This window comes from Anomaloglossus baeobatrachus, chromosome 3, assembly GCF_048569485.1.
Source record: "Anomaloglossus baeobatrachus isolate aAnoBae1 chromosome 3, aAnoBae1.hap1, whole genome shotgun sequence".
Classification (NCBI taxonomy): Eukaryota; Metazoa; Chordata; class Amphibia; order Anura; family Aromobatidae; genus Anomaloglossus; species Anomaloglossus baeobatrachus.
Genome location: NC_134355.1, coordinates 25,827,829 through 25,841,736, shown reverse-complemented (window position 1 = coordinate 25,841,736; position 13,908 = coordinate 25,827,829). Strand labels below are relative to the sequence as shown.

General features: G+C 43.8%; 1 protein-coding gene across 1 annotated transcript in view; it reads right to left on the bottom strand.

Moving 5' to 3' along the window:
- Window positions 1–13,908, bottom strand: part of TMEM63A (transmembrane protein 63A) — a 106,531-nt gene that overhangs the window by 21,937 nt on the left and 70,686 nt on the right. The window contains exons 9-18 of the mRNA XM_075339069.1: window positions 13,637–13,707; window positions 11,149–11,229; window positions 9,572–9,695; window positions 7,835–7,968; window positions 7,609–7,746; window positions 7,265–7,418; window positions 4,711–4,817; window positions 1,464–1,550; window positions 1,308–1,373; window positions 1,054–1,216 (exon numbers count right to left, since the gene is read on the bottom strand). Coding sequence (XP_075195184.1) covers window positions 1,054–1,216; window positions 1,308–1,373; window positions 1,464–1,550; window positions 4,711–4,817; window positions 7,265–7,418; window positions 7,609–7,746; window positions 7,835–7,968; window positions 9,572–9,695; window positions 11,149–11,229; window positions 13,637–13,707 — 1,125 coding nt within the window. The remainder of the gene's footprint in view (window positions 1–1,053; window positions 1,217–1,307; window positions 1,374–1,463; window positions 1,551–4,710; window positions 4,818–7,264; window positions 7,419–7,608; window positions 7,747–7,834; window positions 7,969–9,571; window positions 9,696–11,148; window positions 11,230–13,636; window positions 13,708–13,908) is intronic.

Sequence of the window (13,908 nt, the reverse complement as noted above, 5' to 3'; positions counted from 1 at the left end):
CATGCTCCAGCCCTCACTGCAGCTCGTCTGTAAAGCGTCCCGCCCTTCCCCTGCCTGTCAGGGCTGTGGGCGGGAGGAGGAAACACTAGGCCGTACAAGCCGGGGACTCAAGTAATAAGCGCGGCTGCCATAAAAGCGCGGCCGCGCGGAAGTCCCCGGCGCACTACAAGTCCCAGCCGCGCCTCAGTGTTAAAAACATGGCGGCGGCAGTAGTACGGTAGTCCCCCTACATAAACACACTCAGCGACGCTGAGTGTGTAATGGCACATTAACCCGGTCAGCGCCGCGGTCCCCGGTGCACTAGCACACCCAGCAATGCTGGAGTGTTGCTGTGCGCGGTCCCCACAGGGACACAGAGTACCTTCAAGTAGCAGGGCCATGTCCCTGAACGATACTCGGCTCCTATCCAGCAGAGTCTTAGGAGCTGTGGATGGAGCACGGTCTCAGTGCCTGGAGACCGGTAAGATCCCACTTCACCCAGAGCCCTGAGGGGGATGGGGAAGGAAAACAGCATGTGGGCTCCAGCCTCCGTACCCGCAATGGATACCTCAACCTTAACAACACCGCCGACAAGAGTGGGGTGAGAAGGGAGCATGCTGGGGGCCCTATATGGGCCCACTTTTCTTCCATCCGACATAGTCAGCAGCTGCTGCTGACCCATCTATGGAGCTGTGCGTGCGTGTCTGACCTCCTTCGCACAAAGCAAAAAACTGAGGAGCCCGTGGGAGCACGGGGGGTGTATAGGCAGAAGGGGAGGGGCTTAACACTTTTGAGTGTAATACTTTGTGCGGCCTCCGGAGGCATAGCCTATACACCCAATTGTCTGGGTCTCCCAATAGAGCGACAAAGAAATAGGGCTGAGCCGTGTGTTAACTCTGGAATTACCATAATGGCATGCAAGGACATAAAGTGTTCCCAAGCCGGAGGGTCTTTTACAGATACACTCTTCTAATCGGTTTATAGAGGGGAATCTACACCCCTATAGATTTCCATATACTCCAACTTGACATTTGGTCAGGAATCGTCATTGTGAGCCCTTTTTTAGATAAGTACCTGTTTTATGTTCCGTCTCTCGGCAGCAGATTTGGCCATTATCATTCGGATGGTGTATAAGATGAGGCCTGGAAGACGCAGCAGCTCCATCCCGTTCCCCACAAACGCAGAGGCAATGACGTAGTTGACAAAAAAGGCACCTTGATCCGGTAGGAAAACACATCTACGATGGAAACCACAAGAAATGAATGATATATTGGTTACATGGCAATAGACTGGCCAAGATGATGATGCCAGTAACCCTTCATACTTACTCCAGTCTGATCCGACCATTCGTGTTCAAAGATTTGTCAAACAGCCACCGAAAGAAAACGTCTAAGCTGGAAAATAACATATAGTGAATTTTTTTGTCTGGTGCCATGAGAAGGTGCAGCTCTTTGAGTCACGGTAACAGAAGACAGAATACAAACCTGGTCAGGCCGAGGGACGGCAAAATTAGCACCATGAAAATGAGGAAGATGTAGATTTTATGCATCATGATACGATTTTCAGCAGATCTGTAAAAATATCAATGATTTAGCTAGGCATATTGGCGGCAGGGAAACTTTTTTTTAGTCTTGGATAAGTTTCCAAGATGCTTCTTCTCATGTATTTGGTCGTGGACCTGGAGTTTCAGAATTCGGGACTCAAAAAACAAATCATCAGAACAACGAGGTCCTCAAGGTTCAAGCTTCAAGTCAGTGCAGTCAAGCCCTTGCCCGATATTCAGATTCTCTGACATGCTGGCTTGTGGAGCTGCAAGTTTGTTGAGGAAGGTCATTGGATCAAATACTTAACCTCTAGACATAGGGGATTGTCCAAGGAAATCGATTCTCCTTACATAAGCTAGTTTTTAGATATAACACACTGTGTGATGCACATATAAGATGGCCACTGATGACGTCATATACCCGCCCACTGATGACACCCCGGATCCACCCACAATGACGTCATATACCCGCCTACTGACGACACCCTGGTTCCACCCACGATGACATTAAAAACCCGCCTACTGATGACATGAATCTGCCCACGATAACATCATACACCCGCCTATTGACGATACCCTTGATCCACCCACGATGTCATCATAAACCCCCCCACCAACGACATAGATCTGCCCATCTGATGTCAGACCCGCCCACCGGCAACATGGATCCGCCCACGATGACGTCATAGACCCGCCCACCACCGAAATGGACTTACCCACGATGAGGTCATAGACCCGTCCAGAATGACGTCATGGATCCGCCGACCCAATCAGCCCATGGACTAACCCATTGTTCAACCCACTGACCAATGGGCATATCCGAACATGCCCACTACAGAGCTAACCATGCCCCATACCCTAATTTATATAAGTTACCACTCTGATGACCAAGTTGAGCCAACCTCTGATCAAGGAGAGATTGTTACATCCGACCCTCTGTCTGGTGTCAATTCTTCCACGCATGCAATTGATCAATACCAATGAGTTTAGGGCAGGCAACTAGCGAACATTTCAGAGGGTTCACCCTAGCAAGTTTAGAGCTCAGTGGGCATTCCCTATGAAATATCTCTCCATCTCGCCTTCACCTCGCACACAAATATTACTTTGCTAGCAGGGGCTTCCGAAAAGTATTCTCAGTTATGTGTAAGTGGCTTTAGCCTGTATTCCTTGAGTGATGTGAGCAGATAGGAGAAAATAAGACAATGATATAAAGTAGGCTATTCAGTCTTAAAAAAAACAACAATCATTTGTACAAAGGAGTTACCAAATTTCAGCTCAAGAGCCAAATTTAGGAGTACACTGAAAAAAACTTTTTCTTAGCTGCAAGCTCAGGGCTTAGTGGGTGTTCCCTGTGAAATGAACCCCTATTAATTTTTGGATCTCTCACAAAGATATATAAGGTGGGATTTTGAGATTTTGGGCTGAATCTGAAAAGACTATCTTATGTGTGATTAACCATGACGTGTATTCTTTGAGGGCTGAGAGCGCACAGCACCAGAAAATGTGATACTGCACCTCAAAATTAGACAATGGAAATGAAGAAAGGGTTAATCTCCTGTGCCGCCACACAGTCCAGACTATGTAGATCAAATATGATTTATTGGTCAACGTGTTTCAAAGCCCTAAAAGGCTTCTTCATCTGGACAAATGTCCTGAAGAAGAAGGTCAACGCGTTTCAAAGCCCTAAAAGGCTTCTTCATCAGGACAAGTGTCCTGAAGAAGGAGCCTTTGAGGGCTTTGAAACGCATTGACCAATAAATCATATTTGATCTACATCGTCTGGACTGTGTGGTGGTGTAGGAGATTAACCCTTTCTTCATTTCCATTGTTTGATCTCCACGTGAGTTCTGCAGCGGCCTACAGGCGTTTATGGTGGTTGTGACCTGCACAACCACATGAGGTGAGCCTATCTGAGTTTTTCTTTTTTTTTCTAATTGGATAAGACCCCATTTACATGATTTCTCTTTCCAGCTCCTTTTATTACCTTGAAATTAAAGAATTCAAGGCTCCAAAACAATCATACAAAGTAGTCCCCAAAATATACACTAAGGAGTCAAATTTATTCTATACAGTGAAGTCAGTTCCCCTATTCACTGTAGAGAAGGTTTTCCCGAAAAATGCTCACTAGTGGAGCTGCAAGTTCAGAGGTCAGTGGGCATTCCCTGTGAAATTGCTCTCCATCTCCCTCCTCATCTCTCCCATGACTGTGTTCAGTGCTCTGAGCAGAGAGAATCAGAAAACATGGTAATGCTCAACAAAACTCAAGCATTCAGGGCTCAAAAACAATCATTATACAAAAGGAGTCCCCAAGAAACACCTACAGGGGCCAAACTTTCATATATATGTCCCCTGTCCATTCAGAGAAAGCTTTCTTTGATACGCTCCTTTGTGGAGCTGCAGGTTCAGAGCTCAGTGGGCATTCCCGCTCTACGTCTCCCAGTCAGTCTCTCCCACAGATAATGATTATAAAAGTTGAAATTTCTGAAGTCTCCTTAGCCATTCGTGAGAAACTAAGACCTGTATTCCTTGAGTGCTGCAAACACATAGCAACAGAATATGTGACATTGCCCATTATATTCATAGAATTCAGTGCTCAAAACCAATAATCAATACAAAGGCCTCCACAAGATTTAAAGATGACCAACCACCCGGATTTTCTTATATGAACTAAAGCCAGTGCTATACTGGCGCTATCATGCGGATTCTATACATACCTTCAGTTGTGAGATCGGATATATAGTTTCTGAAATATAGGCAAGTAAAGTTTGTGAAATGCACTGTTACTTGATTGACAGGTGCTTCAGAATATCTAAATAAATGGGTTGTGTTTTGCTAATTATTCCCACCCCCGTCCTTCCTTCCCCTGTGATAACAGAGACAGGGGGAGGAAGGTCAGGCAGGCAGCTAGGGGCGGGAATAAATAGCAAAACCCAACCCACCTATTTAGATATTCTGCAGCACCTATCAATCAAGTAACAGTGCATTTCACAAACTTTACTTGCCTATATTTCAGAAACTACATATCCGATGTCACAACTAAAGGTATGTATAGATTCAGCATGATAGCGCCAGTACAGCACTGTCATTAGTTTATATAGGAAAATCCTGGTGGTTGGTCCTCTTTAAGCTCAGGGGACAAATTTAATTTCCCAATTTTAGAAGCACAAATAAATACTGCAATGCCTTACTTGGTCCAATGGGCCTCCAAGAGGGTTGAGTAGTACACAACGGTTGGTAGTAATGCAGAAAACGACCACAGGAGGAGGGTAGGAAAGAACTGACTGATCACGGGGTTCTGTAGGAACAAAAACAGAAGAAAAAAAAAACAAAAACACATTATAGTATCTCTCTAAAAGAACATTATATTCATTCTGTAAACAGTGATTCCCATCTTCTCTCTACAATGAGATCTTGTTTCAATTTTATTTGCTCATTTTAGATATACCCAACATGACAAAGTATACAGAATATCACACGTCTGTGTACATCCTTCACATTTTTTAAATATTTTATTCTATCTTTTCACGGAAGAACACTGCAGATCTGTCCCTGTGATACAATGTACAGTGTCGGTGTGCAGCTTGTATAACTGTAAATTTGGTGCCTTCTAAATAACACACAGCCATTAGTGTCTGAACCATTGGCAACAAAAGTGAGTCCACCCCTAAGTGAAAATGGACAAATTGTCCCCAATTTGCCATTTGCCATTTTCCCTTCCCAGAGTCATGTGACTCATTCGTGTTACTAGGTGTCAGGTGTGACTGAAGGAGCAGGTGTGTTACATTCGGTGTTAGCCCTCACACACTCTCTCATACTGGTCACTGCAAGATCAACATGGCTCCTCATGGCAAAGAATTCTCTGAGGATCTGAAAAAAGAATTGTTTCTCTACATAAAGATGGCCAAGGCTATAAGAAGATTGTTACCACCCTGACACTGAGCTGCAGTACGGTGGCCAAGACCATACAGCGGTATAACAAGACAGGATCCACTCAGAATAGGCCTCACCATGGCCAATCACAGAAGCTAAGTGCACGAGCTCAGCGTCATATCCAGAGGTTGCCTTTTCAAAATAGACATATGATTGCTGCTAGAATTGCTGCAAAGATTATAGGGGTGGGAGGTACGTCCGTCAGTGCTCAGACCATACACTGCACACTACATCACATTGCTCTGTATGATGTACAAGAAAGCCGCAATCAGTTTGCTGAAGAAAAGCAGACTAAGGACATGGATTAGTGGAACCGTCCTGTGGTCTGATGAGACCAAGATAAACTTACTTGCTTCAGAAGGTGTCAAGCGTGTGTGGCGGCTCCAGGTGAGCAATACAAAGACAAGTGTGCCCTGCCTACAGTCAGGCATGGTGGTGGGAGATAGTTTAAGGTTGCATGTGTGCTGCCGGCATGAAAAGGACCACAAACACTTCCAAAACCACTGCTGCCTTGCTATAGAAATTGAAGGCAAAGGCGCTGGACTGGCCAAGCTGAAATGTCTTTATCCTATTTGCATCTACTGTCAGAAAACTGCACCGAAAAGGTGCCAAAAATGTTTGTGCGTTTTTTGCCAAAAGATGCAGATTTGGTGCTGAAATGTATACGCCATATTACTACACCAAATCTGCATCTCCTGGCAAAAAAAAAACAAAACGCATCAAAACCAAATGAGAGCCACATCGTATTTTGACGGTGTATAAATTTTAGCAACAAATCTGCATCTCTTGGCAAAAAACGTGTTTTTTTGCAGGTCTGTGAGCTCAATTCTCCTGTGGTGAGGTCACTAAGTTCAATAAGGTCACAGGAGGTCACTTTACCTGCGGTCACAGGTCGGGTACCTTGGCTGTGACCGCAGATAAACTGAGTGACATCACCGCTCACAGCTGTGATTTCAGTATGTAGTAGAGCAGGGATCATCGTGGGACCTCATATGGTTTACATTAGAACTGTGTGTTTAGGGTTAATAAAGGGGTGAAAGAGGGTGTTTTTTTCTATTTTATTTCAAATAAATAATTTTTTCGTTATTTGCGCTTATTTCTTTTCACTTACAGATTAGTAATGGGAGGGGGGCCTAAGAAGCCTAGTCTAGGGCTTAGTGGCAGCTGTGAGCTGTCATAAACCCCTGATATTACCCAGATTGCCACCACATCAATACAATCGCCAAGACCAGGGTAAAGTGCCAGGATTGTCACATCTAATGAATGTGATTCTGGGTGGCTGCAGGCTGCAACTGTTAGACTGGGGGACCCAATAACCATGGGTCTACCCAGCCTGAGAAAGTCAACCCTCAGCTGTCGGGCTTTATCATGGCTTGGTATCAAAATTGGGGGGGGGGGGGGGGGACAGCACGTCTTTATTATTTATTTAAATAATTTTTAAAAGGCCACATGCAGTTCCTTTTATTTTGATACAAAGCCAAGATAAGCGCACGGCTGGGGGCTGCAGCCTGAAGCCATATGCTTTATCTGTGTTGGATATTATAATATGGGGCGACCCTTCGCCAATTTTTACACCACGATAGACACACACACACAGAGTCTGTGATTCACAGGCTCTCTCTATGACTTATTGTGACAGATAAACAGCTCGTTAAATCAAAATACAAAATGAAATAATGATAAACTATATATTTTCGTGTTCAGTGTCTTTTCTTCTACCTTCTCCTGCCCAAACATAACCCCTACATGCATTTTATATTGATATAAAATTGGCTCCACACTTGTACACACAAAGCTCTGCAAGTTACTTACATTCAGATAGTAGATGGGTTTGGTAACATTGAACTTGTCCATTGTAGAAATAATAATAGATGGTGTTGTGAGGAAAAACAACACAATGAAAAGGCAAAAATTGATCCCCAGGATTCGCGCCCACCACTTCACTCCCTGGACAGAGAGATTCCCCCTAAGAGACAAGAAAAAAATTCAAATTATCAAAAATTTGAAACAGCGCCACCCCTTGTCCACAGGTCGTGAATAGAATTGCAAGGCAGCCCCATTAACGTGACTAGAACTCCGCTGCAATACCAGGCACAGCCTGAGGAAAGTTGTGGCGCTCTACACACACACACATACACACACATAATATTATATACCATGAGATGTTCTCCGGGTAGGTGGCGTAGGTCACCGACCACTTTGTGGTACGAAGCGGTCGGCTGACGCTCGATGGCTGCGGTTCTGTGGCACATTTGTATTGGTGACATTTGATAGCGTTGAAGTCTTTCAGGATGCTGGGAAAACACAAAGTTTTACTCCACAGTGTTATCGTCACTGACACCCTTGTTATCCATGTCACTACTGACCACTAGCCGCACTTACAAAGTCGCCATGGACTTATCCGAAAACGTCACAAAGGCGATCCCAATGGGCACGTTACGGGCCAGATCCAGCTTAGAGGTGTATTCCTGCTCCAGCTTATCTGTCATTGCGGTGTAGTATTCAATAGCTTCAATCTAGGGGTAAAATACCATAGAAAAGTAATATATCAGTAAAAGCAACATACACAAATAAAAACCAGAATACAAATAACTTATCAGCATAGATCCTCATGGGGGAGGTCACCACAGACTTCAGAATAACGTATGCACCTAATTATTAAAAAGTTTACAACAAGTTTTATTGAGATCACTTATCTATAAACACGGAAGCAAAATATAAAACAACACTTTTGTTTTTGCTCCCATTCATCAGAAGCTGAACTCAAAGATCTCAGACTTTTTCTATGGACACAAAAGGCCTTTTTCTTTCCAATATTGTGTACAAATTTGTGTAAATCTGTGATAGTGAGCACTTCATCGAGAAGGGTGGCTTTTTACTGTGGCCAGCCTAAGGCACACCTGTGCAATAATCATAGTGGCCAGCCTAAGACACACCTGTGCAATAATCATAGTGGCCAGCCTAAGGCACACCTGTGCAATAATCATAGTGGCCAGCCTAAGGCGCACCTGTGCAATAATCATAATGGCCAGCCTAAGGGCGGCTTTGCACGTTGCAACATCGCACGTGCGATGTCGGTGGGGTCAAATCGAAAGTGACGCACATCCGGCGTCACTTTCGACATCGTTGTGTGTAAATTCTAGATGATACGATTAACGAGCGCAAAAGCGTCGTTATCGTATCATCGTTGCAGGCTCCGACTTTTCCATAATTTTGCTGCCGCGACAGGTACGATGCTGTTCCTCGTTCCTGCGGCAGCACACATCGCTGTGTGTGAAGCCGCAGGAGCGAGGAACATCTCCTTACCTGCCGCCGGCGGCTATGCGGAAGGAAGGAGGTGGGCGGGATGTTTACATCCTGCTCATCTCCGCCCCTCCGCCGCTATTGGCCGCCTGCCATGTGACGTCGCTATGACGCCTCACGACCCGCCCCCTGAGGAAGGAGGCGGGTCGCCGGCCAGAGCGACGGTCGCAGGGCAGGTGAGTGCATGTGAAGCTGGCGTAGCGAAAATTTTCGCTACGCCAGCTATCACAAGATATCGTACCTGCGACGGGGGCGGGGACTATCGCGTGCGACATCGCAGAATCGGCTTGCGATGTCGCAACGTGCAAAGCCCGCCTAAGGCACACCTGTGTAATAATCATGCTGGCCAGCCTAAGGCACACATGTGCAATAATCATACTGGTCAGCTTAAGGCACACCTGTGCAATAATCATACTGGCCAGCCTAGGGCACACCTGTGCAATAATCATGCTGCCAAATCAGCACCTTGATATGCCACACCTGTGAGGCGAAAGGATTATCTCTAGAAAAACGAGAACCGCTCTCAAACACAGATTTAGACAAGTTTGTGAGCAATATTTGAGAGATAATAGGATTTTGTGTAGTTAGAAAAAGTCTTAGATCTTAAAATTCGGCTCATGAAAAATTAAACCAAAATCAAAAGTGTTGTGTTTAGATTTCTATTCAGTGTAACAAGTGGTAATTAGTGTCTGCTTCAAGATCCAGAAAAATAAAGTGTGTTATGTCATGAACATGCAGTGACCGAGTGACCAATTTCTACACATCCCCATGTGTCAATGGTTTAATAGGATCCAAGGGACCACAATCAGCACCTACCCTCTCACACCCCCGCATCACACAGCAGCAGAACTGGCCACACGGCTTGGGGTTAATAAACACGTACTCTCCCGTTTTGTTGTGTAGTTTGATGTAATATGCCAAGATTTTTTCGGCTTTCGTTCTAGGAGACATAGAAAAAATAAATAAATATCAAACAAGGGAATGACTGGAAAGCCAATGATGTCGTAAATCTTGATGGCCTAAACACATTAATATTGACAGGTTTCCCTTTAAAGGGAATATTTAATAGTCAAATTATCTCATGTTTAAATCAGATTCTTCTGTTTAATGCAAGTTTTTTTTTGTTTTTTTCTCTATTTTTCATATAACTTAATTTTTTTTAAAAATATTATAATCCAACTTCTTATTTTTCAGAGACATAAATTACTGACACAGACCCTACGTTTCACTGTAGACGAATAAATTAGTTGTGCTGTATTCTGTGCAAAGGTCATTGTGAAGGAAGAAGGAGGAGGCGAGCTGTGACATCTATTGTGAATGGTGTATCCTGTGTTATCTTTTGTATATAGAGGTGTTTCGGGCATTGTACAGGAGGAGGAGGTGAGCTGTGACATCAGCTATTGTGAATGGTGTATTCTGTGTTATCTACTGTATATAGAGGTGTTATCAGTCGATGTACAGGAGGAGGAGGTGAGCTGTGACATCTATTGTGAATGATGGATCCTATATTATCTACTGTATATAGAGGTGTTATCAAACATTGTACAGGAGGAGGAGGTGAGCTGTGATATCACCTACTGTGAATGATGGATCCTATATTATCTACTGTATATAGATCTGTTATCAAACATTGTACAGGAGGAGGTGAGCTGTGACATCATCTATTGTGAATCGTGGATCCTGTGTTATCTACTATATATATATATATATATATATATATAGAGGTGTTATCAGACATTGTACAGCAGGGGGAAGAGGTGGGTTGTGACATAAACTATGGTGGATGCTGAGTTATCTACTATATACAGACAGTCAGAAATAGGAAATTTGAGATCACTACTGCTTGGAAAATCCTTCCCAAGACTAATCTTGCTACCAGCTACAACCATACTGTGTGCTCCATAATAGAAGCATAGTAAGTGGCCAGTGAAACTAATCATCCAATATTATGTAACAGTACATGGCAGTATTATTTTGGCAGGTTTTTAGGGTTTATGTGGGCATTGCTTGAGAATTGGTTTGTTTTTACACTATTTTCCAATGTTGTTATTTGCTGCCATCTAGTGGTACTTTGTAAAACTACATCCACTGCCATTTAGAATCTAGGTCTTCAAATATTTCTGTCCCCGACCGCCAAGGAATTTGCCTTGAACTGTAGTTTGACAGCTAGTCTTATAGTTAATAAAAAATAAATAAATAATAAAGAAGAATACACAATTGTCCACTTTAGACAATTCACAGACATGGTACTCATTAGTAACTCACTTTTACTAGCCAGGGATGATTTATGTCCCCCATGCTTTACAATGCCGCTTTTCTTGTTGATATTAGCTGCCATGCTAACATCAAAAGAATTGATTATAAATTACAAGAAACTAACGACCGGTCATTACCTCTCACTAGAAATTCGTAGAAGATCGGCAACGTCATAGCACAATTGTACGTCGACCACCCGGCATGCAGGATAGGCCTCACTGCAAGAGAAACAGCAGGTATTACTGCACAACCCCTTTAAGTAATAACAGCTGTAGTCACCATTTGGGGAAGATTAACTGATATGGATTTTTGATGGGAGCTACATACATACATACAACTGCAGCAAGCTCCCCCTAGTGGTGGTTGTATAAATCTGTATGTAGTGAGCTCCCTCTAGTGATGGCTGTATAAATCTGTATGTAGTGAGCGCCCTCTAGTGGTGGCTGTATAAATCTGTATGTAGTGAGCTCCCTCTATTGGTGGCTGTATAAATCTGTATGTAGTGAGCTCCCTCTAGTGGTGGCTGTATAAATTTGTATGTAGTGAGCTGCCTCAAGTGGTGGCTGTATATATCTGTATGTAGTGAGCTTCCTCTAGTGGTGGCTGTATAAATCTGTATGTAGTGAGCTCCCTCTAGTGGTGGCTGTATAAATCTGTATGTAGTGAGCTCCTCTAGTGGTGACTGTATAAATCTGTATGTAGTGATCTTCCCCTAGTGGTGGCTGTATAAATCTGTATGTAGTGAGCTCCCCCTTGTGGTGGCTCTATAAATCTGTATGTAGTGAGCTCCCCTAGTGGTGGCTGTATAAATTTGTATGTAGTGATCTCCCTAGTCATGGCTGTAAAAATCTGTATGTAGTGAGCTCCCTCTAGTGGTGGCTGTATATATTTGTATGTAGTGAGCTCCCTCTAGTGGTGGCTGTATAAATCTGTATGTAGTGAGCTCCCCCTAGTGGTGGCTGTATAAATTTGTATGTAGTGATCTCCCTAGTCGTGGCTGTAAAAATCTATATGTAGTGAGCTCCCTCTAGTGGTGGCTGTATAAATCTGTATGTAGTGAGCTCCCCCTAGTTGTGGCTGTATAAATCTGTATGTAGTGAGCTCCCTCTAGTGGTGGCTGTATAAATCTGTATGTAGTGAGCTCCTTCTAGTGGTGACTGTATAAATCTGTATGTAGTGAGCTCCCTCTAGTGGTGGCTGTATAAATCTGTACGTAGTGAGCTCCCTCTAGTGGTGGCAGTATAAATCTGTATGTAGCGAGCTCCCTCTAGTGGTGGCTGTATAAATCTGTATGTAGCGAGCTCCCTCTAGTGGTGGCTGTATAAATCTGTATGTAGTGAACTCCCTCTAGTGGTGGCTGTATAAATCTGTATGTAGTGAGCTCCCTCTAGTGGTGGCTGTATAAATCTGTATGTAGTGAGCTCCCCCTAGTTGTGGCTGTATAAATCTGTATATAGTGAGCTCCCCCTAGTGGTAGCTGTATAAATCTGTATGTAGCGAGCTTCCTCTAGTGGTGGCTGTATAAATCTGTATGTAGCGAGCTCCCTCTAGTGGTGGCTGTATAAATCTGTATGTAGTGAGCTCCCTCTAGTGGTGGCTGTATAAATCTGTATGTAGTGAGCTCCCTCTAGTGGTGGCTGTATAAATCTGTATGTAGTGAGCTCCCTCTAGTGGTGGCTGTATAAATCTGTATGTAGTGAGCTCCCTCTAGTGGTGGCTGTATAAATCTGTATGTAGTGAGCTCCCTCTAGTGGTGGCTGTATAAATCTGTATGTAGTGAGCTCCCTCTAGTGGTGGCTATATAAATCTGTATGTAGTGAGCTCTCTCTAGTGGTGGCTGTATAAATCTGTATGTAGTGAGCTCCCTCTAGTGGTGACTGTATAAATCTGTATGTAGTGAGCTCCCTCTAGTGGTGGCTGTATAAATCTGTATGTAGTGAGTTCCCTCTAGTGGTGGCTGTATAAATCTGTATGCAGTGAGCTCCCCCTAGTGGTGGCTGTATAAATCTGTATGTAGTGAGCTCCCTCTAGTGGTGGCTGTATAAATCTGTATGTAGTGAGCTTCCTCTAGTGGTGGCTGTATAAATCTGTATGTAGTGAGCTCCCTCTAGTGGTGGCTGTATAAATCTGTATGCAGTGAGTTCCCTCTAGTGGTGGCTGTATAAATCTGTATGTAGTGAGCTCCCTCTAGTGGTGGCTGTATAAATCTGTATGTAGTGAGCTTCCTCTAGTGGTGGCTGTATAAATCTGTGTGTAGTGAGCTTCCTCTAGTGGTGTCTGTATAAATCTGTATGTAGTGAGCTCCCTCTAGTGGTGGCTGTATAAATCTGTGTGTAGTGAGCTCCCTCTAGTGGTGGCTGTATAAATCTGTATGTAGTGAGCTCCCTCTAGTGGTGGCTGTATAAATCTGTGTGTAGTGAGCTTCCCTAATGGTGGATGTATAAATCTGTAGGTAGTGAGCTCCCCCTAGTGGTGGCTGTAGGGAGTCAGACTTTTATAATGTAACATTATAGCTCTTTGAAGCTGGAAATTTGAAGATCTAAAAAATGCCCCCCCATAAATGATATATAATAAAGTTTAGAATTTGAAACCTAAAATGAAGGTGAAGGACGGCCTCGCTCTTACCTGAAGTGCATGCTGATGGCCTCCTTTTCAGCATTACGGGGCAGTCCTGTTATGAACAGCGTCTGTTTTACCTGTGGAAGGAGGAGAAACATTTTTTGTTCCATCAGTTTGTAATATGAACGACCAGTTATGGATTTTCCCTTAGGCACAGGAGGCCCATGGCTTGGGGCAGCCCCACGGGGAAGATGACTTGGTCCTCAGGATCATTGCTGGATGATATTTATGTATTTGATGTTAAACGGTTATTCACGTCTTATTATTTCATATGCTCA